Below are 24,856 nucleotides of genomic sequence, written 5' to 3'. Positions count from 1 at the left end.
ATGACTAAAATGAGCGAGTCATTGGCTGCTAAAATTTCTAAGTTAAAGGTTGAGCAGACTTCAGGCAAAACAAGGCAGCAAAACACATTTTCTCCAAGAAATACAAACCCATTTAGAAAAGGAAACGAGCAGCTACAAATTATGCAAAGGGGTGAAGAAGCAAAAGAAGATCATAAGGTTAAAGCTCCCTTTCAGAATGCGGTCATGGAGGGGGAAGAATTTGAAGAAGATGAGGATGAAATTCACTGCTTGGAGGATAAAGGCAGCGCTGCATTTTTAACATTGGCCGAATATGAAGAGTCATTGCTGCAAAAACAAAACAGTCAGAGGTGGGACAGTAGTGCTGTTCTGCAATCTGGTGAGCAGCAGCAAAAATATAATCTAAGATCCAATGCAAAGAATGTCAAAGAAAATGTGGCACAAGAAGCAGTTGCTCAAACAATGCCACAGAATAGCAGGCAAAGAAGACCAACAGCTGATCCTATCACACTCAAAGCTCCAGTTCAAGAGGTAAAAACTGCTGATAAAGTATTATTTTCTTTTAGTTTTGAGTCAGAAATTCAGAAATTGAAAATATCCATGCCTCTGGCTGAATTGGTGAAGAGTGAATTATTCAAAAAACCCATCCTTGAGGCCCTTGAACTAGAGTCTAAACAAACCTCCATTGACTCTGTCAATTTGCAAGATGACAAGCCTGCTATTGTGCTTAGCCCCATGATTGAACCTGCTGATAATAGTTCTCCATCTTTCTATGTTTCATTGACTATCCATGATAAAAATCCTCCACAATTGCCTGCTAGACACGGGCCAGCCACAATCTAATGCCTAAAACTGTCATGGAAGAGTTAGGCTTTGATATCACTAGACCTTATCATGATTTGTTCTCTTTTGATTCAAGGAAGGTAAAATGCCTTGGACTAATTAAGGATCTGGCCATTACCTTAACCCAGCTGCTCATGAAAAGTATGATGATGGACATAGTGGTGGCCGATGTTCCTCCTAAGTTTGGTATGTTGTTGTCTAGAGGATGGATTAAGAGACTAGGAGGGACATTGCAGAATGATTTATCTTATGCAACTGTTCCAGTGTTTGGAGGAGAAAGCAGGAGGTTATATAGAGAAGCACAACTGGCATATATCATTAGTGATGAGAAGAATCCTACAAATCATCCCATATATGCAGTGGACACTGATTTTGGAGCTTGCATTCTCCAAATAGAAGAATCTCAGAAGGCTGCATTGCAGATCAGGAAACCAACAGCTCAGGCTGAGCATGATACAGGTGGTCAGATTTGGGAGATGTTCTTTGATGGAGCATGTACCAAGGAGACTGCAGGAGCAGGGGTGGTGCTAGTATCTCCACAACAAGAAACAGTTCAGTTGTCTCTAAAGCTGGTTTTTCAGGTGACAAACAACATAGCAGAATATGAAGCATTGTTGTTGGGCCTTCATGAAGCCAAAGATAGAGGAATAAAAAATCTGAAGGTGTTTGGAGATGTTGATCTGATAATTCAGCAAGTAAATAAAACATTCCAAGCAAAGCATCCAAGGCTGAGAGCTTACAGAGATGAGGTATGGAGAGTCAAAGAGTTCTTTGATTTTTTCTGCATTTCATATATTCCTAGAGCCCAAAATCAGCTTGCTGATTCCCTTGCTATCTCTACTAGTTTGTTCATCCCTCCATCGCTTCCAAAACTAGTTTATGAGGTACAAATGAAGTATAGACCCTCTGTGCCTGATGATGTTCACCATTGGAAGGTTTTTGATGATGATGATGAGTTAAATAGGTTCCTTCAAGTCATTGATGAGTTCTCTGAAATGCAAATTGACCAAAATAATGATGCTTTGTTTGAAGATCCCAAGTCCCAACTTAGAAATAAGATTGGCAAGAATAGCATAGTCCAGCTTCCTAGTAACCATATCCCTAAGGGTCTAATTCCTCTTGAGAGACTGTTTGATCACAATGATGTGCCTTATAAAGCTGCCCAAAAAGAAGATCAATCTGCAGTTTGCAAGCATCAGTGTTGCGGGGGAGCGCCCCCCCCCCTTCGAACCCGCTCCCGAAGCGCGCTCCGGGCGGGAGCGGCTCAGGAGCGGGTCGGGAGCGCGCTCCCTTAAAAAAATTTACGCTCCCTGCTCTGATAAGGAGCGTTTCAGGGAGCGATCGCTCCCGAGCTCCCGGAGCGCTTTTTAATGCCCGGGAGCGATCGGGGAGCGATCGCTCCCTGATCGCTCCCGGGCATTAAAAAACGCTCCAGGAGCGATTTTTAACCGGCCGGGAGCGGTTATGCGGAAAAAAATTCCGCCGGACCCGAAAAATTAAAAAAATTTAACTAATTTTTTTTTGTTTATAAGCCCAATGGGCCAAAAAAAAATCATTTCAACTTCATTGAGCTTGAGATTGAGAGCTGAGCAAGAGCGAAGGAGCAAGGAGCAAGAGCTGAGGAGCAAGGAGCAAGAGCTGAGGAGCGAGGAGCATGTGCCAAGAAGCGAGGAGCAAGCTTGCAGAGGTAAGTAACTTAATCATTTAGTTAGTTTAGCTGGTTAGGTAGTTAATTTGGTTAGTTTAATTTACCTGTTTGAGTTTAAAGATCATTAATTTAAATTAAATTAATAAATTAAATGAATTAATCCCAATAAACTAAATTAATTTGCAGATTCAAGACTCAAACCCTACAAACATCAAACACGATGGACCTGAGGATTTTTATTGGCATTTTCCTCTTCCTGGTCCCCTTTTTGGTTATTATGGTGGTGGAGAGTAGGAAACGGAGGGGGCCTGAAACTGAAGAGGTGGATGAAGAAGCCGGAGGAAGTCAAATGGGTGAAAACCCCAGTGAGGAGGATGTGGAGGAGGGTGAACATGAGGGTCAAAAAACTAAACAAGACCAAACTCCATTGTGGAAATATGTTCACAGGGATGAAACAGGGAGAGGGGGTGGAACCACTAAATTTCATTGCCCCCATTGCAACACTGATTACACAGGCTCATACACCCGTGCTAGAAGACACCTCTGCGGGAAAAGGCCATGGGATGGAGAGAAACAAATAGGAATCAAAACTTGTAACGCGGTGTCAACAGCAGATAGAGCCAAATACATAAAGGAAGAGGAGGACGCCCAATACAGAGCAAAAAGATCAAGGGGTTTCTTTGAACCAAGCTCACAAAGAACTCCTTCAGCGTCCTCCCAAGGCAGTGGATATGGACATGGAGGCACAGGGTCATCATCTTTACGCCGTAGAACCATATCAGATTTCCTTGATGAGGGGTGTAGGAATGATGTGGATTCAAAAGTTTACAGGTTCCTCTATGCATGTGGGATACCATTCAATGTTCTACGCTCACCTTATTGGCACGAAATGGTTTTTGCCATAAATGATGCCCCTAAAGGATACAAGAGCCCTGGGTATGACAAGGCAAGAACTGTTGGCCTTGATCATGAAAAAGCAAAAATATCACATTCTTTGAATAAAATGACAAGTTCTTGGACTGACAATGGGGTGTCCATTGTATCTGATGGATGGACAAATGTAAAAGGCAAGCCATTGATAAGTGTTCTTGCTGTGTCCCGAAGTGGTCCCATCTTTCTAGCTGCACATGATTACTCAGACAAGTTCAAGACCGCTATCAACATTGCAGAAGCATTGCTTGAAACAATTGAGCGTATTGGCCCATACAATGTCATCCAAGTCATCACTGATAATGCTCCTAATTGTAAGGCAGCGGGAGCAATTATTGAGGATAAATACCCGAACATATTTTGGTCTGGATGTTTGGTTCACACATTGAACCTTTTGTTGCATGATATTGTCAAAAACAAAAATGAACAATACCAATGGATTGGTGATTTGTACAAGAAAGGAAAAAAAATGATAAAATTTATTACAAATCATAGCAATACCCATGGCCTTTTCCGCAGTCACTCGAGATTGGAGTTGCTGAAGATTGCGAGGACTAGATTTGGTAGCTATTACCTCACCTTCAGGCGCCTTTTGAAGGTAAGAGAGGCATTAGCTAGCATGGTATCAAGTCCACATTGGCAGGTGTTAAAGGAAAGGGCTACAAATGTAGCTGACATTGCAGGTTTTGAAACGGTGGAGGAGGCCGCTCTTGATGGGCAGTTTTGGACAACTGTGAGACAGGTATTGGATTTCACCAAGCCAATTTATAACATGATTCGGTTTGCAGATACAGACAAACCAGTGATTGGCGAGGTGTATGAGCAAATGGATACCATGTTGGGGGAAATAAAAGACATTGTTCATAACAGAGATCCCGACTTGTACAAACTGATTCACGATTGTGTGTGTGAACGGTGGAATAGGCTTAACCTTCCACTACATTGCTTGGCGTATATCCTTGCGCCAAAATACTACTCAGATTCTTGGTTGGGCAAACCTGCAGCAGGGGGTGGTGTTAGGACCAAACCCCATTTAGATCGAGAGGTAACTAGAGGATATCTGGAAGCATTAGAAAAGTTGGTGCCTGACAGGGAGGAATGTGCAGCTGTGCACCTTGAAATAGGCAGATACTTCACTGGCAGTGGTTTGTGTGGTAACTTCCATGCAATGGATGACAAAGATAAATTTGATTCTCTCACATGGTGGGAAACATATGGCGGCCACGGACTTTTGCGAAAATTGGCAATAAAAGTTCTTTCACAGGTTGTAAATTCTTCTTCTGCAGAGAGGTGTTGGAGCACCTACAGTTATATACATAATGTGAAAAGAAACAGGCTCAACGAAAATCGAGCAGAAAGCTTGGTTTATGTGCACTACAACTTGAGGTTGTTGAGCCATTACTGTGATCGGGCTAATGAAGATCCCACATATAAAATTTGGGACAATCACCCTGAGGACGACAATTTGTAGGATGGCATTGCACATATGGAAGAACTAGAAGAGGAGCTTGTACGGGATGAAGCTGAAGCAGCTGCAGCAGCCATGGCACCTCCACCTCCACCATCCAGTAGCAGTTCTCGGGGCCCGAGTCTTGTTCCATTGCTGTCGCCACCTCCATCGACACCCTCGCGTGGAGGCTCTAGTTCTGGTCGTCGGTCTGGGCGGGAGACTCCTAGAAGACCACCACGACCTACTTATACTCCTGGAGACTCTCGTGGCAAGGGCCACTTGTAGATTTACAATTTACTTGTCTTTTTTAGTTTCTATTAGACTTGTCACTTTAGTTTTCATAACTGTTCAGTGTTGAGTTTTGAGTCCTTGACTCTTGACTCTTGACTCTTTCATATCATTATGACATTGTGATATTTTTTGTAAACATTATATCACTGTGACAATGAAAATTTGAAATTTGAAGTTGGGCCTTGGCAATTATAACTCATTGGTAATGATTGTGAATTATGAATATGATGCTTTCTGAAAGACTAGTCACTAAAGTTGTTTCATTTCATCTCATTATTCATGTTTCATTTTATAAATTTTTAACATTTCATATCATGTTAACAGTTAGAAGTTAGGAGTCAGGACTTAGAAATATCTTCGATATTACTTCTTGTAATGGTTAAACTTGGCTTACAAGTACAACTTGTTACTTTGGTGATCAATGATGATAAATGTTATTGAATTTTCAATTCTGAAAGCTTGAAGTTGAAACTTTAATATTGAATTTGATGAATCATGATTTATAAGACTCAATATGTTGCAGTTGTAATATGTATTTTAATTTTACTAAGGTTGATGACGATTATAATTTCTAGGTGATTGATGTGATATGGTTCAATGATCAATTTATGTTTTTTTATGTTTTTTATGTCTATTTCATCATTCTACATGTTTTTGTTGACATATATGTATCAAAAATTAAAAAATATATATATATTTTTAAAAAATCGCTCCGGGATTCGCTCCCAAACCGGGAGCTTCTGAAAATGGTCGCTCCCGCTCCCAAGTAACATTGGCAAGCATGATATAGGAAGTCCAGGTCAGCCCAAATTTATAAATCTGTCCACTAATTTATCTGCTGATCAGAATGCTGAATACTGCAAGTTAATGAGGCAATTTGCTGATGTGTTCGCTTGGGAGTACAGTGATCTGAAAACATTTGACAGGAATATAATTCAGCATAAAATTCCGCTTGAGAAAGACACTATTCCTTTCAAACAGAAGCTGAGACCAATGAATCCTATGGTCCTTCCTCTGGTTGAGAAAGAAATTAAAAAGTTGTTGGATGCTAAGATTATAGTGCCTCTCAGATATTCTAAATGGGTGGCCAATCTGGTTGTTGTGAGGAAAAAGAATGGAGAAATCGAACTGTGCGTTGATTTCAGGAATCTAAATAAATGCTCTAAAAAGGATAATTATCCCCTGCCAAAAATGAAGCATTTGTTGCAGCAAGTCTCAGGTGCCAAAGTAATGTCTTTTATAGATGGATTTTCAGGCTTTAATCAAATCGTTGTGCATCCAGATGATCAAGAAAAGACAACATTTACCACTCCTTGGGGCACGTTCATGTATGCAAAAATGCTATTTGGGCTGATGAATGCTGGAGCCACCTTTCAACGCGCTATGGATATTGCTTTTGTAGGTGAAAAGGATAAATTCGTGCTGATATATCTTGATGACATAACTGTTTATTCTGGCAGCCATCATGATCATCTACAACATTTAAAGGTGTTTTTAAAGTGCAGGAAATTTGGAATTTCACTCAATCCTAAAAAATCCCAATTTGCTTTGGAAGAAGGCAAACTGTTGGGGCATGTAGTGTCTGTTGTAGGTGTTCAGATTGACCCAGAAAGAGTCAAAGCGATTCAGGCCTTGACTTTTCCAAGATCAAAGAAAGACATACAGTCTTTTCTTGGCAAAATTAACTTTGTAAGGAGGTTCATTCCTAATTTTGCAGAGCTGGTTAAGCACATAACCTCCATGTTGAAAAAAGGAGCAGAGGTAAAGTGGACTGATGCGGCCAGAAAATCTTTTGAGTCCATTAAGATGGCTATTGTGGAAGCCCCTACTTTAATAAGCCCTGACTATAGCAAGGAGTTTCACCTATTTTCATTTGCCTCTAAGGATACCATTGCAGCTGTCTTATTGCAGCAAGATGAAGCAGGTCAAGAGCATCCAGTGGCCTTTTTGAGCAAGAATCTAAGAGAAGCTGAACTAAGGTATGACATTATTGAAAAGCAGGCTTATGCTCTTATCAAATCTTTGAAAGCTTTCAGAGTATACATCTTGCATTCCAAATTAGTTGCATATGTGCCTTCTGCTGCAATAAAGGATGTCTTAACGCAGCCTGATGCTAATGGAAAAAGAGTGAAATGGATTGCAAAAATGATAGAGCTTAACATAGAGCTAAAGCCCACCAAGCTGGTAAGAGGTCAGGGGCTTGCCAAGTTATTGGCTGAAGAAAATTGCAGGTCTTTGGACATTGATTTCTTGTTCACTGTAGCAAAAAATGGTCAAATAGAAGAGCATAAAACAGCTGAATCGCAGAGAGGACAGTCAGTGGCCGAGAACTTAGCTTCATGTAGCTAGTATGCTGCAATAATTAATTTCCTTCTAAAGTTAGAAGTTCCTTTAGAATTTTCTCAAAGTCAAGCAAGAACGTTAAAGCTCAAGACAACGAAGTATTGCATCAATGATAGCTTGCTTTATTGGAAGGATCCATCTGGAGTGCTTTTAAGATGCCTGGACAAAGAACAGTCAATAGAAGTTATGCAGCAATTCCATAACAGCATGTGTGGAGGACATCATTATTGGAGAACTACCGCCCATAAGATTCTCAGAGCTGGGTACTATTGGCCCTCTTTATTTTCTGATGTATTTGCTTTTGTTAAATCTTGTGATAGGTGCCAAAGATTTGAAGGTAAGCAGCAGTTGAAATCCCTGCCCCTAAAGCCAATAATTGCAAAAGGACCTTTTCAGCAGTGGGGCTTGGATTTCATTGGTGAAATCAACCCACACTCCAGTGGCCAGCACAGGTGGATATTAGTTGCCACTAATTATTTTACAAAATGGATTGAAGCAATCCCAACAAGGAAGGTTGATCATAATGTGGTAATGAAATTTTTATCAGAAAACATTTTCAGCAGATTTGGTTGCCCAAATAAGTTTATAACAGATAATGCAGCAGCCTTCAAGGCAAAAGAGTTGGTGGAAATGTTTGATTCAATGGGCATTAAACTTGTTCATTCCACCTCCTATTACCCCCAAGGGAATGGTCTAGCAGAATCCTCTAATAAAAGTCTGATCAGAATTATTAAGAAACTGTTAGAGGAAAATAAGAAGAATTGGGATGCCAAGCTCAAATATGCGCTTTGGGCAGACAGAGTGACTATCAAAAGATCTACAGGCTGCTCTCCTTTCAAGCTGGTATATGGCACTGATGCTATTTTTCCAATTCAGCTTACCCTTCCTGTGGCAAAGTTGCTCCAAACAGTGCAAAATGAAGAAGATGATATGGCCAATAGAATCACTGATTTAACAGAATTATGTCAGATCAGAGAGCAGTTGATTGAAAAAGCTACAGCACATCAGCAAAAGATCAAGGAAGTCTTTGACAAGAAGGCAAAAAAAAATAATTTCCAGGTTGGGGATTTGGTTCTAAAATGGGATGCATTTAAAGAAAAGAAAGGCAATCATGGGAAATTTGATGCTCTCTGGACAGGCCCTTTCATCATATCACAGATTCAAGGGAACAATACCTTCATACTGAAAAGTATGGAAGAAGAACCAGTTTTTGATGGCCCTGTTAATGGGCGGTTTTTAAAAAACTATGTGATTTAAGGTCTTTTGGCCTTAAAAGCTGTAAATATTGTGCTTTTATCAGTTTTTAATATAGCTGTAGTAGACTCCATGCCCAATGGAACACTAGGAATTTTGGCTAATCTGTTTTTTGCTAGAAAGGCATTGATCTGCAGGTTCTTGAGACCTCACAGGGAGGATCTCATCCGCAGAAGGAGCCAGTGTTAGTTTTGCTGTGCAAAAGCATCAAAAATGGATTCAAACACTCTCAAAGGCTGCAAACACACTTATAATCATGCCAAAGGAACCATTGATGCTGTCGAAATCCTCAAATTTTGGCTAAAAGTCTTTCACCGATCAAAAATTTGCAAGAGGAAAGCCCTTTGGAGGGCAGAAATACACTATCGGGAGGCGGAAATACCCCAAAAACCATGGAAAAATCGAAGTTACAGGCTTAAGGATCCGCTTTAATCTCAGCCGTTGGATCTGGCCGATCAACGGTCCAAATCGCGTCGACATATCGCAAGTCGGGGGGAGGCAGTGGCAGCGACAAAGGAGACCTTGCCGATGAGCGATCGTCGATATCGCTTCAGCGTATCGTATCGGCACTTTTAAAAAGAGGCAATGGAGATGGTGATCGGCGATTTTGTGAGGACCGTCGATCGCGTATCTGGATCAACGGCCGAGATCACGTCGGCATTTCGCTATCGGGGTTGCCAAAAGGACAGAGCCTTCACATATGATATGCTTCCGACCCGATAAGCCGGACCCGATGACGTTATAAGTTGTTTCTGATAGATTATCGGGTCTGCAGCGATTGGGGCACAAGACATTGCCGATGAGCGATCGCCGATATTGCATCGGCAAGTTGCAATGGAGGACTTACAAAAGGGGCTTTTATATTTCGCCGATGAGCGATCGCCGATGGGCCGGACCCGACGGCGGTGTTAATTCCTTCTGATAGATTATCGGGTCCGCGCCCTTCGCGTTTTTAATTTTTTTATGTATTTTCTTTGTATAAAGAAATTACAAAGGAGGCCTTGGGCAGGTGCCAATTGCGATGGAGTTCGGACCCGATGGGTCGGACCTGATATTTTATGAATCATTGCTTATAAAATTTCAAATCCGCGCTTAAGCCATTTTCAATGGTTTTGGGCGCATTTTCTGTGTATAAGGAAATATAAAAAATACAAAGGATGGGCCTGTTATAATATGAATTGCAACCCTAAAGGTGGACCCGATAGTTGGATGAACCATACATGCACCTCTTAAAAGTCAAGGTTGAAACAATGATGGGCGGGAATGAACAGTTTGGGCAGCGTTTCACTATTTTAAAGCAGCACAGTCATAATGGAGCCGTTTTTAATGATCAGCAGCAGAAATTAATCAGCAGTATGGCCGAGGAGGAAGCAGGACACCTCTGGGGAGTTCAGAGCATTCAATGGTTATGGTTCCATTGGTATTTCACGCCACCTGCTCAAAGGAGGATTGCAGAGCACCAGAGAGATCAAATCCATTTACAGCACAGCCAGATTTGTATCAGCAGCCCCATTTCTTAATGTAAATGTGGTTGGTGGCCATTTATGGACTCCTCCACGCATAGCTAACAGGGAGATTGTGTAATGAGACACCATATATACTGAAAAAACAGATGTAGTGGGATTGATGAGCGTTTGATGAATGAAAGCTTTGTTGTTGCCTTTAACTTCTGGAGATTGTAAATACTATGAGACCTACAACTTCTGGTCTGGATTTTCAACTAATACAAGCTTCTTTTGCTGTCACCTGCTCACTTTCCACTTCTCTTTCTTGTTCTAGGCTGTGCCTGCTTGCATTTATTTGATGTGCTGTAAATGTTTAACATCAGAGGGGCTGTCATCCCACCTCTGTGTTATAATTTAGTGGTTCATTGAACGTGTATGCAGATTGCTGTTGTTTTAATATCAGGGAGCTGTCATCCTGTCTGGGTATTAAACAATAGTTTTACAGATCTTCTAACTGGTTGCACTTGGCCATCACAGGGTCCTGTGCATCTGTTGGTGTAATTAGTCTTCTCCATCATCACTTTTACCTTAAACTGTGAGTAGTTGGTAGTTGAAAGCCTTCTAGTTTGGGGGTATTCACCCATGTTTGGGGATAATCATAGTAGGAGTGGTTATCTGGCTTAAATGTGCAGCATATCTTCATTTATCCATCATCTTATCCAACATAATTGTTGAATTTTTAATGTTCCTGAGCATCACTGATATACAACCTAGGTGAGTTTCTTGGGGTGATAACAGTTACTACCGAATATTTGTGGAAGGGTTCTCCAAAATTGCAAAGCAGATTACAACCCTTCAGCGTAAAAGTATTAAAAGTATTAAGTATGAATGGACTGAGGAATGTAACAAAGCATTTTCTGAACTCAAAAGACTACTGACTAGTGCACCAATCTTAAGAGTCCTTGATATGGACAAAGAATTTACTGTATGTACTAATGCATCCAAACATGGGTTAGGTGCAGTATTAATGCAAGATAAAGGAGTAATAGCGTATGTTTCAAGAAAGTTAAAGCCTCATGAAGAACTCTACGCTACTCACGATTTAGAATTAGCTGTTGTAGTACTAGCTTTAAAGATTTGGAAACACTATTTAGTGGGATGAAGTTTTACACTTAAAAGTGACCATCAAAGTTTACAATATCTGTTCACTCAAAGAGACTTAAATGCCAGACAAAGACGATGGAGTGAATTCCTAAGTGAATATGACTTTCAAATATCATATATTAAAGAAAAAGAAAATGTAGTGGCAGATGCTTTAAGCAGAAGACCCCGAATATTCTCTCTCATACCTATCAAAATAGACTTAAGGCAACGAGTACTAGAACATCTCATAAAAGATAGTTGGTATTTAAAGGTAAGATCTAGTCTTGATAGTAAAAAGCCGAAAGAATCTAAGTTTAAAGGATATGAACTAGAAGATGATGGAATCTTACGATTTCATGGAAGGATGTATATTCCTAATAATAGGGATCTTTGAGACACCATCCTTAAGAAAGCCCATAGAGCAATATATTGTGCACATCTTGGAGTAAAGAAGATGTATACGGATACCATGAAATTCTTCTTCTGGTCGAGCATGAAATGTGATAGCGTTCAATTTGTTGCAAGATGTTTGGAATGTCAACAAGTAAAAGCAGATCATTGTCATTCAGCGGGTCTCTTACAACCTCACGACATTCCTATGACCAAATGGGAGATTATTTCTATGGATTTCATCACTGAACTACCTCTGACTTCTCAAAGACACAATGCCATTCTGGTAGTAGTGGATAAATTAACAAAAAGCGCTCATTTCATTCCCATAAGAGATACTTACGAAGTTGTTGATGTAGCTCGAATATTCATAAATGAAATTATCAGATTTCATGGAATACCTAAGAAGATTATATCAGATATAGATTCACGATTTACTTCAAGATTTTGGACTTGCATGCAGTCAGCCTTAGGAACTCAATTAAATTTAAGCACAGCTTATCATCCTGAAACTGATGGGCAAACAGAAAGGGTAAATCAAATACTTAAAGATATGTTGAGGATGTATGTTATGGATCAGCAATCACACTGGGAAAAATACTTATCGTTAGTCGAATTTACATACAATAACAGTTACCACAGTTCAATCGGAATGCCTCCATTTGAAGCATTATATGGCAAACCTTGCAGAACACCGTTAAGTTGGGACAGGTTAGAAGATCGAGTGATAATAGGACCAGAATTAATCCAAGAAATGGAAGAGCAGGTAAAACAAATTAGACAACGGTTAAAGGAAGCACAGGATAGACAAAAGAGTTATGCTGATGCCCACAGAACTGATAGGAAGTATGAAGTAGGGGATCAGGTTTTCATCCGCATCAAACCGAATAAAAGTACTATTCGATTCGGAAAAGGAATAAAATTATCACCCCAATTTATTGGACCAATTAAAGTCATGGAAAGAGTTGGACCTGTCGCCTATCGTCTTGCACTGCCACCTCACTTGCATAAAGTTCATAATGTATTTCATATATCTGTATTAAGGCATTACATAGCTGACCAATCTCATAACCTTCAATGTAAGGAACTGCAGGTATCGGACGAAGGAACCATATGGGTCGAACCATTACGTATACTGGAACGTAGGGTTCGACAGCTCAGGAATCGTCTGGTAGACCAAGTTAAGATCCAATAAGACAAGTATAGTCCTGGATCAGCTACTTGGGAAGATACGGAAATCATATGTCAAAAATACCCCAACTTGTGTTAATTTTGAAGAACTTTAAACCATGTTTTGTATATATTTGCTTTACTTTAAATCAGAGACTCAGAACCATTTTGAAATGATTATATATAAACGTGAATTTTTATGACATAATATCTATTTAATTCCGCTAGTACATGGATACCAAGATGGAATAAGTTATTGATCTTACTAAATTATAGTTATCAAAGTAAAGTATAATATTTGAGTAATTTTGCTTCTGATGGGAATTAAGATATTATAATTTTGTTTCATTTATGTATATCAATATGATTGATGAGATAGAAATCAAAGAATGATTACATTTTAATATGAAAGTTAATGACATGAATAGAATAAGGCAAAGTATGTTATATACTGCAATTGACATGTGTGAATTATAAATAAGCTATTGTTTTGAATATGTTAATGCACATTTTATAAATGCATGGACAAGTGTTTATGATTGCAGATAATATCCGTTACCAAATGACCACATGATGACAGAAACCTCAGAATAATTAAGGCTCAAAGAGATTCCATGATAGGGTATTAACCTTGATTCTACTGGGAGGGGTGGAGGTGTTGCCCACCATGTATCCTCCAAACCCTAGAGTCATGGAAGGACTGTGCGAGTCACGCTCCCCTAAACGTGTGATGATGACTGCCAGATGCCTACTAGGGATCAGGTCAATATAGCTGACGCTATCATCTTTGGAGTTTATAAATGGTTAGGCCAGTATAACTGACGCCATGACATTCTCCAGTAGAGGACGGATAGGATAGGAGTGGAAGAGATTATGAAGGATAGGATGATGTTGTAATAGCTGGGGAACCTGATGAAAATTTTATAGTGCCTGCACATTAAGTAAGAATTTAACCTCAATACACAATCCTAAGAAGAATGTACTAATCGCTATCATAAATATTCATATAATATAAAAACTCTAACTTCGGGACGAAGTTTTCTGAAGGGGAGTGTATGTAACGACCTATCTATAAAATAAACATTAAAGAAATTATATTAATCAATTAATAAAATAATAAAAATAAATTAATGATAAAGTATTTTAATATAAGTCTAAACCTTTATATTAAAATCAAACAAAGGATATTAAATCAAAAAAATCAATATACCTTTTAAAAGAAATATATATGACGTGACATGGAAGGGTGTCACGAAGAGATGAAGCGGTGGGTTGTTGGTGGAAGGGTGACCACCACTAAGAAACAATTTATAAACCAGAGAGAACAATTTCGGGAGAACATGGGGGAAGAAGGAGAAAGAACGAAGGGGATACTGAAGAAGGGTGGAACTTTATAAACTTGAGTTACCAACAAAAGGAGAGCTAATTATTCTAAGGTTTCTGGGCACGGGGGGGCAATCTGCTTCAAGTTTCAACTGACAAGCTTACTGGACTGAGTAGCGAGGTTCTGCTCAGTTTGGCTGGGTGGTTTCGGTCTTTTGGTAAACGGGAGCGAACTGAAGAAATTATGAAACATCTTCATCCGTAGCATACGTCCGCAACAGACCAAGTAAGTACTTCTCAGCGAATCAATCAATTAGTTACTTGAAGTTTTGTATAACTTTAGAACAGAAATTATTTCAAGGTTTCATACCCTGTTCAAGATAGATAGTTCTATAAAATCTCTTTACAATATTAATGTTTATAGTTGCAAAAATGGTTCTTTAAATTAGTTCAGCCCTTACACCAGTTTCCTATATTCCAACATTGAAATAAAGAGTGTAAGAATTGGGAGCATTTGTTTAGCAGTGTGCCCTTGCAGTTGAGTGGGTTCGAAATTGAACAATATAGAGTATTGAGGGTGTCCAGCAATAAGATTTTACAATAAAGAGTTTTTCATTTGCAACATTGATGCTTCTCTTCAAAAATATAATTCAGAGAAATGGGACTGAGAATTTAACCTGTGACCTTTGATGAATGACTGTACCCTTGGCATGGCAGTGACCTTGGTTGATGACTTATCTTCATGCAGTGATAATTTTCTTGACTTAACAATGAATTTTATGCTGAGACATTGTTAGTGAATAAACAGACATGGTTGTAGAGACCAGCTCTATGACGTGTTGAAGAGACACAAACTTGATGCATTAAGGTGGTGATAGAAGCCTTTAATGTTATGATGTATTGACTTTCGCTGTGAAGGCTTATCATCAACAGTACTTGCATCCCTTATGTGGCTCGTAACAATCTCTTGTTGCCAGTGAAACAAAGACCTTCTTGACAGTGAAACTTGTGAAACTGTGACCTGGTTGACAGTAGAATAGTGACCTTGATCTTGAGGCTTGGAACTATTGCATACACAATTCTCCCTATCATAAAGATAACTTGTCCTTTGTAGCACTCTCTGGTTTGACAGTAGTTGTGGAATGAAGCATCGATCTGATTTGGCAGCTAGGGTTTCTATCTGCATAAATGACTTATTGTCAAATTGGGATTATGATAGATATGCTTGGATGGAAATGACTATTGAGTGACCTTAATGAATGACAGTGACACTTGATAAATCTTCATGACAGTGATATGGTTGTAGGGTAGTAGCCTTAACCTGACAGTGACAACAAACTTGATGGCAATGACTTATCCTGATAGCAGTAAGACAATAATCTAGTAACCCTGACTTTATGACAGCAATCTTGGCAATACCTTGATGAATAACAGTGGCAGTAGCCTTATATGGCAGTGTGACAGTGATCTTGAGGAACATTGTTATTGGAATGACTCAATTTGACAGTGTGATACATGGTAGTGACACCTTGACAGTGACTTTAACAAGGGCAGTCTTGAGGATGAATGATTAAGTTAATGTGTAACCATTGTATGTAATAGCAGTGGTTGTGGAAATTTGGAGCAGTGGTGGATGGTAGCAATGATGGTAGCAACAGTAGTGGTGAATGATAGCAGTAATGGTAGCAACAACAGTGGTGGATGGTAGAGCAGTAGTGGACAACAGTGGCAGTGAGGTACAGCAGCAGAGGCTGCAATTTGATGAAGAGCAGCTTGTTGTAGTTGGGCCATTGTCCCTTGTACAGGAGCTCAAACTTACTTAGGGAGCATTTTCTTCCTTCCATCTTACTGGTAAAACCTTTTGGGGAGTCTTGTACTTCCTTCCAATTCAACTAGTAAATGTGTATGTAACCATATATAACAAAGCTTGTTTGGAAAACATATTTTGTGTAGTGTCATTGATGTGATGTTGTTTTGGTTTATGCTCTGAATGTTTAGGGAGATTAACTAACCGATTGTGAAAAATTAAGGAAATATTGATTCACCCCCCTCTCAGTATTTCCAACAATTGGTATTGGAGCATGTCTTTCGTTGGAAGCTTAATCGCTTGAAGGTAGATCCGTAGCATCAATTGGTGCAAATTACAGTTGAAGATAAGATGGTTGTTAATCCCAAAGAAGACATTAAATCCCTCAAAGACAAAAAAAAAATCAATTGGAATGGGACAGGGATTTGATCAAAGGCCAGTATAGTAGCCTTTGTAGGGAATATGAAGAGTTGAAGACCAAGAAGGAGAAGCATTAGAATAACTGGATATGTTCCATAATTAAAATCAACCAAATTCAAGATCAAATTAATAAACAAAAAACACTAAAAAAGGATAATGTACTTGATGAATCTAGGAAGGAAGTAGATCACCTCAAAAACATGATGGAAGAGGCAAACAAGAGAGAGAGCACCAAGACAAGCTAACTCAAGGAAAACGAAAAGCCAAATAAATGGAACAAACAGGATAAAGAACTCAACAAGCAAGTCACCTCCTTGAAGAGGGAACTTGAAGAAGCCAAAAGGATTGAGGAAGTCTTAAGAATTCAAATGAAGCAGAAGGAAGCAGATTGCATGAATCATGAACAAGAAATTGTCATCTTGAGAGTAGAAGTGGACAAGCTGAAACAGAAATTGAGGAGTTCACGGGTCTTGGATGACATTCTCAATTTCCAGAGATCACCACTTATCAAGTCAGGTCCTGGATATGTTGGTAAGTCTTTAGGTTCCAAACATGAAGAAGAGCCACATTTCAAAGAAGAGAACTCTGATACCAACGATGAGGAACAACCACATGTCACATTGTCAAGAAAGAAGAGAAGATTCAAGAGAAGCCCAAAGTCAAAGTTCTGCACAAGTCAACCAACACCAGAAGTTGGATGACCAATGCCTCAAGAAATCAAGATGATGCATTCAAAATGCCAAATCAGAAAAGAGAATTCAAAATAGGAGAGCAGCAAATCCTTGGATACTCTCAAGGGAAAGACACCTTTAGCAAATCATCACCCTATACACCCACGTATGCAAGCACATTTTATGGTTATTGTTACACATGTTTTAACTATGGACATAGAGCTCGAGATTACAAGAGATATCGCAGGAGTATTGATAAAGGGTTTCATCAAAACCCTAGAGGCAGATTTACCAGAAGACGAGATAGAGTCCCATATGCCTATGATAGCAAAAGTTACAACACCTTTGCTCCATTATTCAGACCAAATGTGGAGTGTTTCCTATGTCACAATTTCGACCATTTTGCACAAAACTGTAGAAGCAGCTTGACATGGACCTCGTAGAACTAGGAAGGACGGACATTCACCAAGTAAGAAGATAAGACCACCAGGGTCTAGCAAAGAAAACATGTTTCACAATGAATTCTCGCACAATTGGAATATGAGAAGTATGGAGACAGGGGGATCCACATTACAGGATCAAATGATGCCACATGAAAGCGCACTGTCAAGGAGAGTTTATGGAATGGAAGAGATGATGCAGCCAGGAAGCACATTATTGGGGAATGATGCAGCAAGAAAGCTTGTAATGAGAGAACTAATGCAATAGGAGAGTGCATTGTCACGGGGAGCTTATAGAGATGATGTCGCAGGTAAGCAAATTGTTAAAGGGAGCAATATCACATGGAGATATCGTCAAACACATGTTAGCTACACTTTGCCATTGATGTCAAAGGAGGAGAGAATCTTGAAAAGGAACAAACAGAACAAGCATGAAGTCAAGAGAAGCTTATGCAGCACGCCAAGAGATGTTTAGTGTATTGACATCAATGACAAAGGGGGCGATTGTTGAGTATGTTGTCATTGATGTCAAAGCGAGTATAGTTGGAGGTCATTGATGTGATGATGCCCACAGAATGATATAGGTGATGATGATGATGCAGGTGATGATGATGCAGCTTCATGATGTCCACAGGATGATGCAGCTTAATGAAACCCTTGCTCTAAGGTTTAGAACCCTTGCAAGATGTGCATACCCCGCACTTGCCCCATGTTTGTTGATCGTGTTATTGTGACTCTTGGAATAAGACCTCACCCGGATGATTCTTCTCATTATGTTGATTTCGTTGATATATGGAGCATCTCATGGACCCTCACAGCTTGTGAGAGATGCCCAGTCAAAGTTAGTGACCCCAATCCGTGGTCCAAAACCCCAAGGGTTGATGATCATGTGGAAGATTCTCTTTTGCTCCAAGGATGACGATGTGGAAACAAGTATGATGGCGTGGAAACATTGTATTAGCTCAAAAAAGGACTTATTATTGTAATGATGCGGAGAAGAAGGATTGTAAGGATGTCTTATTGTGATGATGTGGCTTGTCATATGAAAGGATATTTCATTAACTACTAGGCTCCAAAAATTTCATTGAAATTATTTTCTAATTATTAAAAGGGGATTTTCCAAATCAGCCCTAATGTTTGGCTCCATTTTGTTTAATTTAAAAAATCAGTCTTCTCTCCTTATTGACTCCTAGAAACCTCTTTTGTTTCTATAAAAAAGGAGGTCAATCTCCTCAAAAGAAATTCAACATTGATCCAATTCTATTTGCAGCCAGGAAAGGTGTTTCGTTGACTGAATTTGGCACAAGGTCTCATTGGGATTTTGGATTATTCTTTTGTTTGATAAGGGTTCTGCTTGGTTGCTTTATGTTATGGTTTGGGTGTCTACGATGGTTATTGAAAGTGTTTTGCAAGAGGAATTCAATGTATGAGTAGTAAACTAAACTCAACATCCTTTGTGTTCTTTCTTCTACGCAAATTGTATAGTATTTGTTGGGCTTTATAATCACTATGGAGTTTCAATCCTTGAACTCTGAAATACATCCTTGGCCCTGTGGAGCAGGATTTTATCTGACGAAGGGTTTGAACCTATGGGTGTTTTTGGATTTGGTTTATAGGGTTTCATTATTTTGTTTTGCCATTTGTTTTGGCATGGGATTCAGCTGGCATTTTTCTTGCAGGTGGAGCAATTCTTTTCGGCCCTTGTTGGAGCAACCTTTCTGTGCATGAAGATTCTATCTCTGCACATCCACTGATTCTCTTTTCCTGTGCAACTCTTACCAGTGAAAGGTCTCGGCCCTCATTAAGGCACCAAGTTCTAAGTATAACGTCATCCCTGTAGAGTTAACTGCTCAACACAAAACTTCCAGGCCATCCAACCTTCCCTGTAAAGAAGACCAAGAGTTGTGTCATTTCTAGGTATTGCGGTCTCGTACCAAAGGGCTATGCAAAGTTAACCTCAAGATCAATCACAAATTTGTTGATTGGCAAATTCAGAGATAGATTTCTAGATGCATTTAATATAATGCTATAAAGGTCGGAAATTTTTAGGGCATGATCTATTTCACGAACAATGATTCTCCAAGATAATTGAGATACATCCTTTTGGCATTCGACACTAAGAACAGATCCGTGACTCATCGCAGGGAGTGGTATTGCAGAAGTTTGCAACTTGTGTTGGCAATGTCTTCTTTTACACCTGGTAATAATATAAGACCTACTGTGTGTTGATCGTTGCAGACCTGTGATCAAGTCACCGAAGGTTGCCAAGGCGGTTATGAGCAGTTGTATACAAACCTTTGGCATTGGATTTCGTGGCCTTCTTAGGGAAAAACAATGACATAATTCCAACAGTTCATTGATCCAAACACAACCATCCAAAACCATGTTGGATCTACCCATATTCTTGGTTGTCCATGTCTGAAGCTCAGATCGATACCTATATTATAGGAATAACTTGAAAATTCTATAATGATCAAACCTAGCTGCTTGTTGTTGATAAAAGGGTTGTTGCCTCCTAGTATCCTAGCTTGATCATAGTACACTATTCCAGTAATCAGTTGACAGTGGTCTATATTCCAGTGTTGAAACAAAGAGCGTAAGAATTGGGAGCAGTTGTTTAGCAGTGTATCCTCACAATTGAGTGGGTTCAAAATTGAACAGTATCGAGTATTGAGGGTATCCATCAATAAGAGTTTACATTAAAGATTTTTTCATTTGCAGCATTGATGCTTGTCTTCAAAAATATAATTCAGAGACATGGGACTGAGAATTTAACCTGTGACCTTTGATGAATGACAGTACCCTTGGCACGGCATTGACCTTGGTTGATGACTTACCTTCATGCAATGATAATTGTCTTGACTTGGCAGTGAATTTTATGCTGAGACACTGTTAGTGAATGAGAAAACGTGGTTGTAGAGACCAACTCCGTGTCGTATTGAAGAGACACTAGCTTGATACTTTAGGGTGTCGATAGAAGCCTTTAATATTATGATGCATTGACTATGGCTATGAAGGTTTGTCATCAGGAGTACTCGTATCCCTTATGTGGCTTGTAATAGTGCCTTGTTTCCAGTAAAACAAAGACCTTCTTGACAGCAAAACTTGTGAAATAGTGACCTGTTGATGATAAAATAGTGACATGGTTGAGAGTAGAACAGTGACCTTGTTCTTGACGCTTGGAACTATAGCATACATAATTATCCCTATCATAAAGATAACTTGTCCTATGTAGCACTCTCTAGTTTGATAGTAGTTGTGGAATGAAGCATCGATATGATTTGATGGTTAGGGTTTTTGTCTGCAATAAAGACTTATTGTTAGATTGGGAATGTGATAGATATGCTTGGATGGAAATGAATTTTGAGTGGCCTTAATGAATGACAGTGACACTTGATAAATCTACATGATCGGGATATGGTTGTATGGTAGTAGTGTTAACCTGACAATGACAACAATCTTGATGGCAGTGACTTATCCTGATAGCAGTAAGACAGTAATCTAGTAACCCTGACTTTATGACAATGATCTTGGCAATATCTTGATGAATAATAGTGGAAGTAACCTTATATGGAAGTGTGACCGTGATCTTGAGGAACATTCTTATTGGAATGACTCTATTTGGCAGTGTGATGCATGGTAGTGACACCTTGACAGTGACTTTAGCGAGGGTAGAGTCTTGAGGTTGAATGATTGGGTTAATGTGCAGCGGGTGTATGTAGCAAAAATGACTGTGGACATTTGGAGCAGTGGTGGATGGTAGTAGCAACAGTGGTGGATGGTAGCAGTGATGGTAGCAACAACAGTGGTGGATGATAGCAGTGGTGGTAGCAACAGTGGTGGTGGACAGCAACAGTAGCAGTGGACAATAGTGGCAGTGAGGTGCAGCAGTATAGGTTGCGGATTTATGAGGAGCAGCTTGTTGTAGTTGGGCCATTGTCCCTGGTACAGGAGCCAAAATTTAGGGAGCATTTGCTTCCTTCCAATTTGCTAGTAAAACCTCTTGGGGATTCATGTACTTCCTTCCAATTCAACTAGTAAATGTGTATGTAACCATACATAACAAAGCTTGTTTGGACTACATATTTTGTGTACTATCATTGATGTGATCTTGTTTTGGTTTATGCTCTGAATGTTTAAGGAGATTAACTAACCAATTGTGAAAAATTAAGGAAATACCGATTCACCCTCCTCTTAGTATTTCCACAACTACTTCTATAAAGGACCCTCCCCTAAAGTGCTAGAGTTGAATGCTTATCAATAGAAAAAGTGACTAACAAGATTAATGAAGAACAACAAAAAGGAGAGGAAAATGGTTTCGAAGTAGCAAATATTAATAAAATTCCATCTCAAAAGTTTGAAACAAATAAATGAAGATTCCTAGTAAAAAAAAGACTAGTTGGACCACAAATAGACCTAGAACATCACTTCATGATTTTGAGGATTAGTTTATAAGTTTTACCTAGTCCCCTTCTACAAATTGCATCATCTTTACCTGTCCCTAACTGAAAATCTTAGGAAAATATCTTATGTCCCACCCCAAAGACACATGTAAAGGGGATGAGATTATACCACCATGGATTATTTAGGCAGGTTGATAAGATTAGATTATGTTATTTTTTCTATACTAAAATATCTATGTTTTGATGCCTTACATCTTGTTTGGAGTTTAATTTATCATGACAGGTTGGGATGCTATACATTGCAGTTCACCAACACCACCTTCAATCCATGACAACATAGGTGCCACATCATCAAATTGTCAACATCAGTTTATGACACTAAATGTCATTTTGTACTACATTGTACCATTGGTGTCTAGCATATGTGAGGGGTGCTGCAATTTTCTTGAGCCCATTTCACACTTGAGGGCTCTTTATCTATGTATTTTCGAGCTACTGTGTCACAAACACATGTGAACACAAATAGACTCCACTTGATTTTTGTCGCATGATTTGAGAGAGTTCTAGAAGGATTTCCATGACTTGTTTAACCAATTCAACTTCACTAGATCTGGACTCTTCTAGAAAGGGGACACACCTAAACTCTCTTTTTTCCACAAATATCAAGGTTTCTATTGTATTTATGAGGATATAAGTCATTTGACCTAGTTTTGACCCTCATCCATGGTTTTTATTAGCCATTTAGCGGAGCACTTCACTTAGGTTGACCAAATCAAACCACTACACTTGTGAAGACACAAAACTTGCTCAAGAAAATTCATAACGTCATTAACATTGAAAACTCAATTTGTGTTTATAGAAGAATTAAGGGCCTTAAATATAAAACAATCCATCTAGCACATATGACACCTAACTCCCTATGACACATGCAGTTACACGGTTGGAGCTACAATACAGTTGGACAAAACAAAAAACTATACCGGGTGACAATTTGTATTGCAAAATGAAAACTCACTACAAAACAAATACCGATGCCAATTCACATCTACAAAGATGTTGTATACAAAGTTATCTAAGTCTTGTACTAAGGTGCTGGTCAAAATCTAAGCCTCAAAAGATGTTAGAGACAAAGATTCACTCATTGCTAAGCATGCCTAACTTTGGTGTTATGATGTATACATAGAATGCTTTGTGGAATTTCCAATTGGCATACAATAACAACATGAACAAAACAATCCATTAAATTGAGATAGAAAACAGATTTCTGTAACCTGAAAATTAGTGATTATGGAAATATGAAAACATAGCTAAGCTCGAAAGTACTATTACCTCGTGAATTAAATTGCTTCCTTTCAATATGTGCATCATGATTCGGCCAATGAGTCTTGACTCCATCACCCATGTAAAAGCTTTAACAAAATACCCTGCCATCCGCGGTGCTGGAGACGACAAATACAGATACCTTAAGAGACCGTTTATCCTTAACTAATAACAACAAAAACCAGGTGATATTTGTGCTAACATTAAGGCTTCACCACTCTTACTAGTTACCCACATTTATGAAGCGTGATGATTTGAATGTGCCCATTAAAACCCTTAATAATAAATAAATACAGTTTCCTTTCACAATTTTCTCCGAAGACATGGAAGATATAGATAACTCAGAAAACCTACTGACTGAATTGATCTATAACATAAACAAAACACGTGGTGGATAGTTAAAGAGGGGGAATGAACAAGAACTGTAAGAGTTACATTATGCTGTACTATACAAATGATGCAATAAATATGAGGTTGAAGATGAACAAAATAAACTAACACATCGCTCAAAATGTGAGATCCAACCACAGATATTAACTCTTTCCACCAAAATCAATTGTTATTTAGTCAAAATCAAGGAAACGACAGAAACTCGAAAAATAATTCTGAAGGCTCTAAATAATGATTACAATGATGTTACTTCCCAATTCAACAGTTTCTGTAGAAATGAATTCCCTCTCTTTACAATGCAGTTTAATCTATCCATTTTGTTTCAATTTCAATGCTTGATTTGAAGAAGTGCATGATCGTTTTGTAATGATGTGGTTTTAGATACAGACCTTTAACATTCGCATGCAGATATTCTTCCTTGCTTCCCTCACTCAGATCCATTTCCTCCACTGCTTTAAAATATCGTCCCATCTTGATCAAATTTGATTGTTTCCCAAACTGTGGGGGATATAGATAAGCAGAAGCACAGACTTCAATCTCTCTCTCTCTTCTTCTTGTGAGAAAAACCTAGCCAGCCCTGAAATGGGTTGCATGCATTTATTCAGTAATTTGCTCCATAAAAAGACACAGCATCTTCACAACAAACCCGTGAGTCTTTGCTGCTCAGAGTCTTCATATGAGAGAATATTCACTCGAGGTAAAATAGCATGAATCTCAATGATATATCGGAGAACAGGGGACGTGTTGAGAAGATTCTGGAGTTGGCCAATGCCCATGTTATGATTTCATTTAAAATACGTCAGGCTATAGTCCCAATAGTGTGGGTTGGCGGACCTTCAATGAAATTTGGGAGAAATAATATATTGAATTCAAATCCCAAGAGGTTGAGTCTCGACCATATATCTCTAAGTTGAGAAAGGTGATTAAATAAATTTGATGTCACATCCTCATCCCCGCAACATTTGTATTAACTCCCATACACGAAACCTCAGTCATGCATGTTTCAACCATCTTCGGATTAGGTTTGAATGCTAGTTGTCAGTGCATTTAAAAGTTGACAGATATTTTATAGTTTATTCCTACGTAGGTGATAGGCTGTGCCTCTTTCAAAATTTGGTGGTTTTTAGTTGAGCGTGCTCTGATAACAAGTTGTTAGTTGATTGTGTGCGTTTTGACTTTCTTACCATCACTTATCT

At 39.0% G+C, this 24,856-nt stretch overlaps 1 protein-coding gene across 1 annotated transcript in view; it reads right to left on the bottom strand.

Annotated features, from left to right (window-relative positions):
- Positions 1-24,489, bottom strand: part of LOC149221889 (fatty acid amide hydrolase-like) — a 290,500-nt gene extending 266,011 nt beyond the window's left edge. The window contains exons 1-2 of the mRNA XM_089385269.1: positions 24,050-24,489; positions 23,280-23,389 (exon numbers count right to left, since the gene is read on the bottom strand). Coding sequence (XP_089241395.1) covers positions 23,280-23,389; positions 24,050-24,131 — 192 coding nt within the window. The 5' untranslated portion in view covers positions 24,132-24,489. The remainder of the gene's footprint in view (positions 1-23,279; positions 23,390-24,049) is intronic.
- Between the last annotated feature and the right edge of the window lie 367 nt (positions 24,490-24,856).

The sequence above is a fragment of the Pinus tabuliformis genome, chromosome Q (assembly GCF_031772625.1).
Source record: "Pinus tabuliformis cultivar Carrire ecotype Pingquan chromosome Q, CPIR1, whole genome shotgun sequence".
Classification (NCBI taxonomy): domain Eukaryota; kingdom Viridiplantae; phylum Streptophyta; class Pinopsida; order Pinales; family Pinaceae; genus Pinus; species Pinus tabuliformis.
The sequence above is the reverse complement of the archived record's forward strand: the minus strand, read 5'-3'. Positions and strand labels throughout refer to the sequence as shown.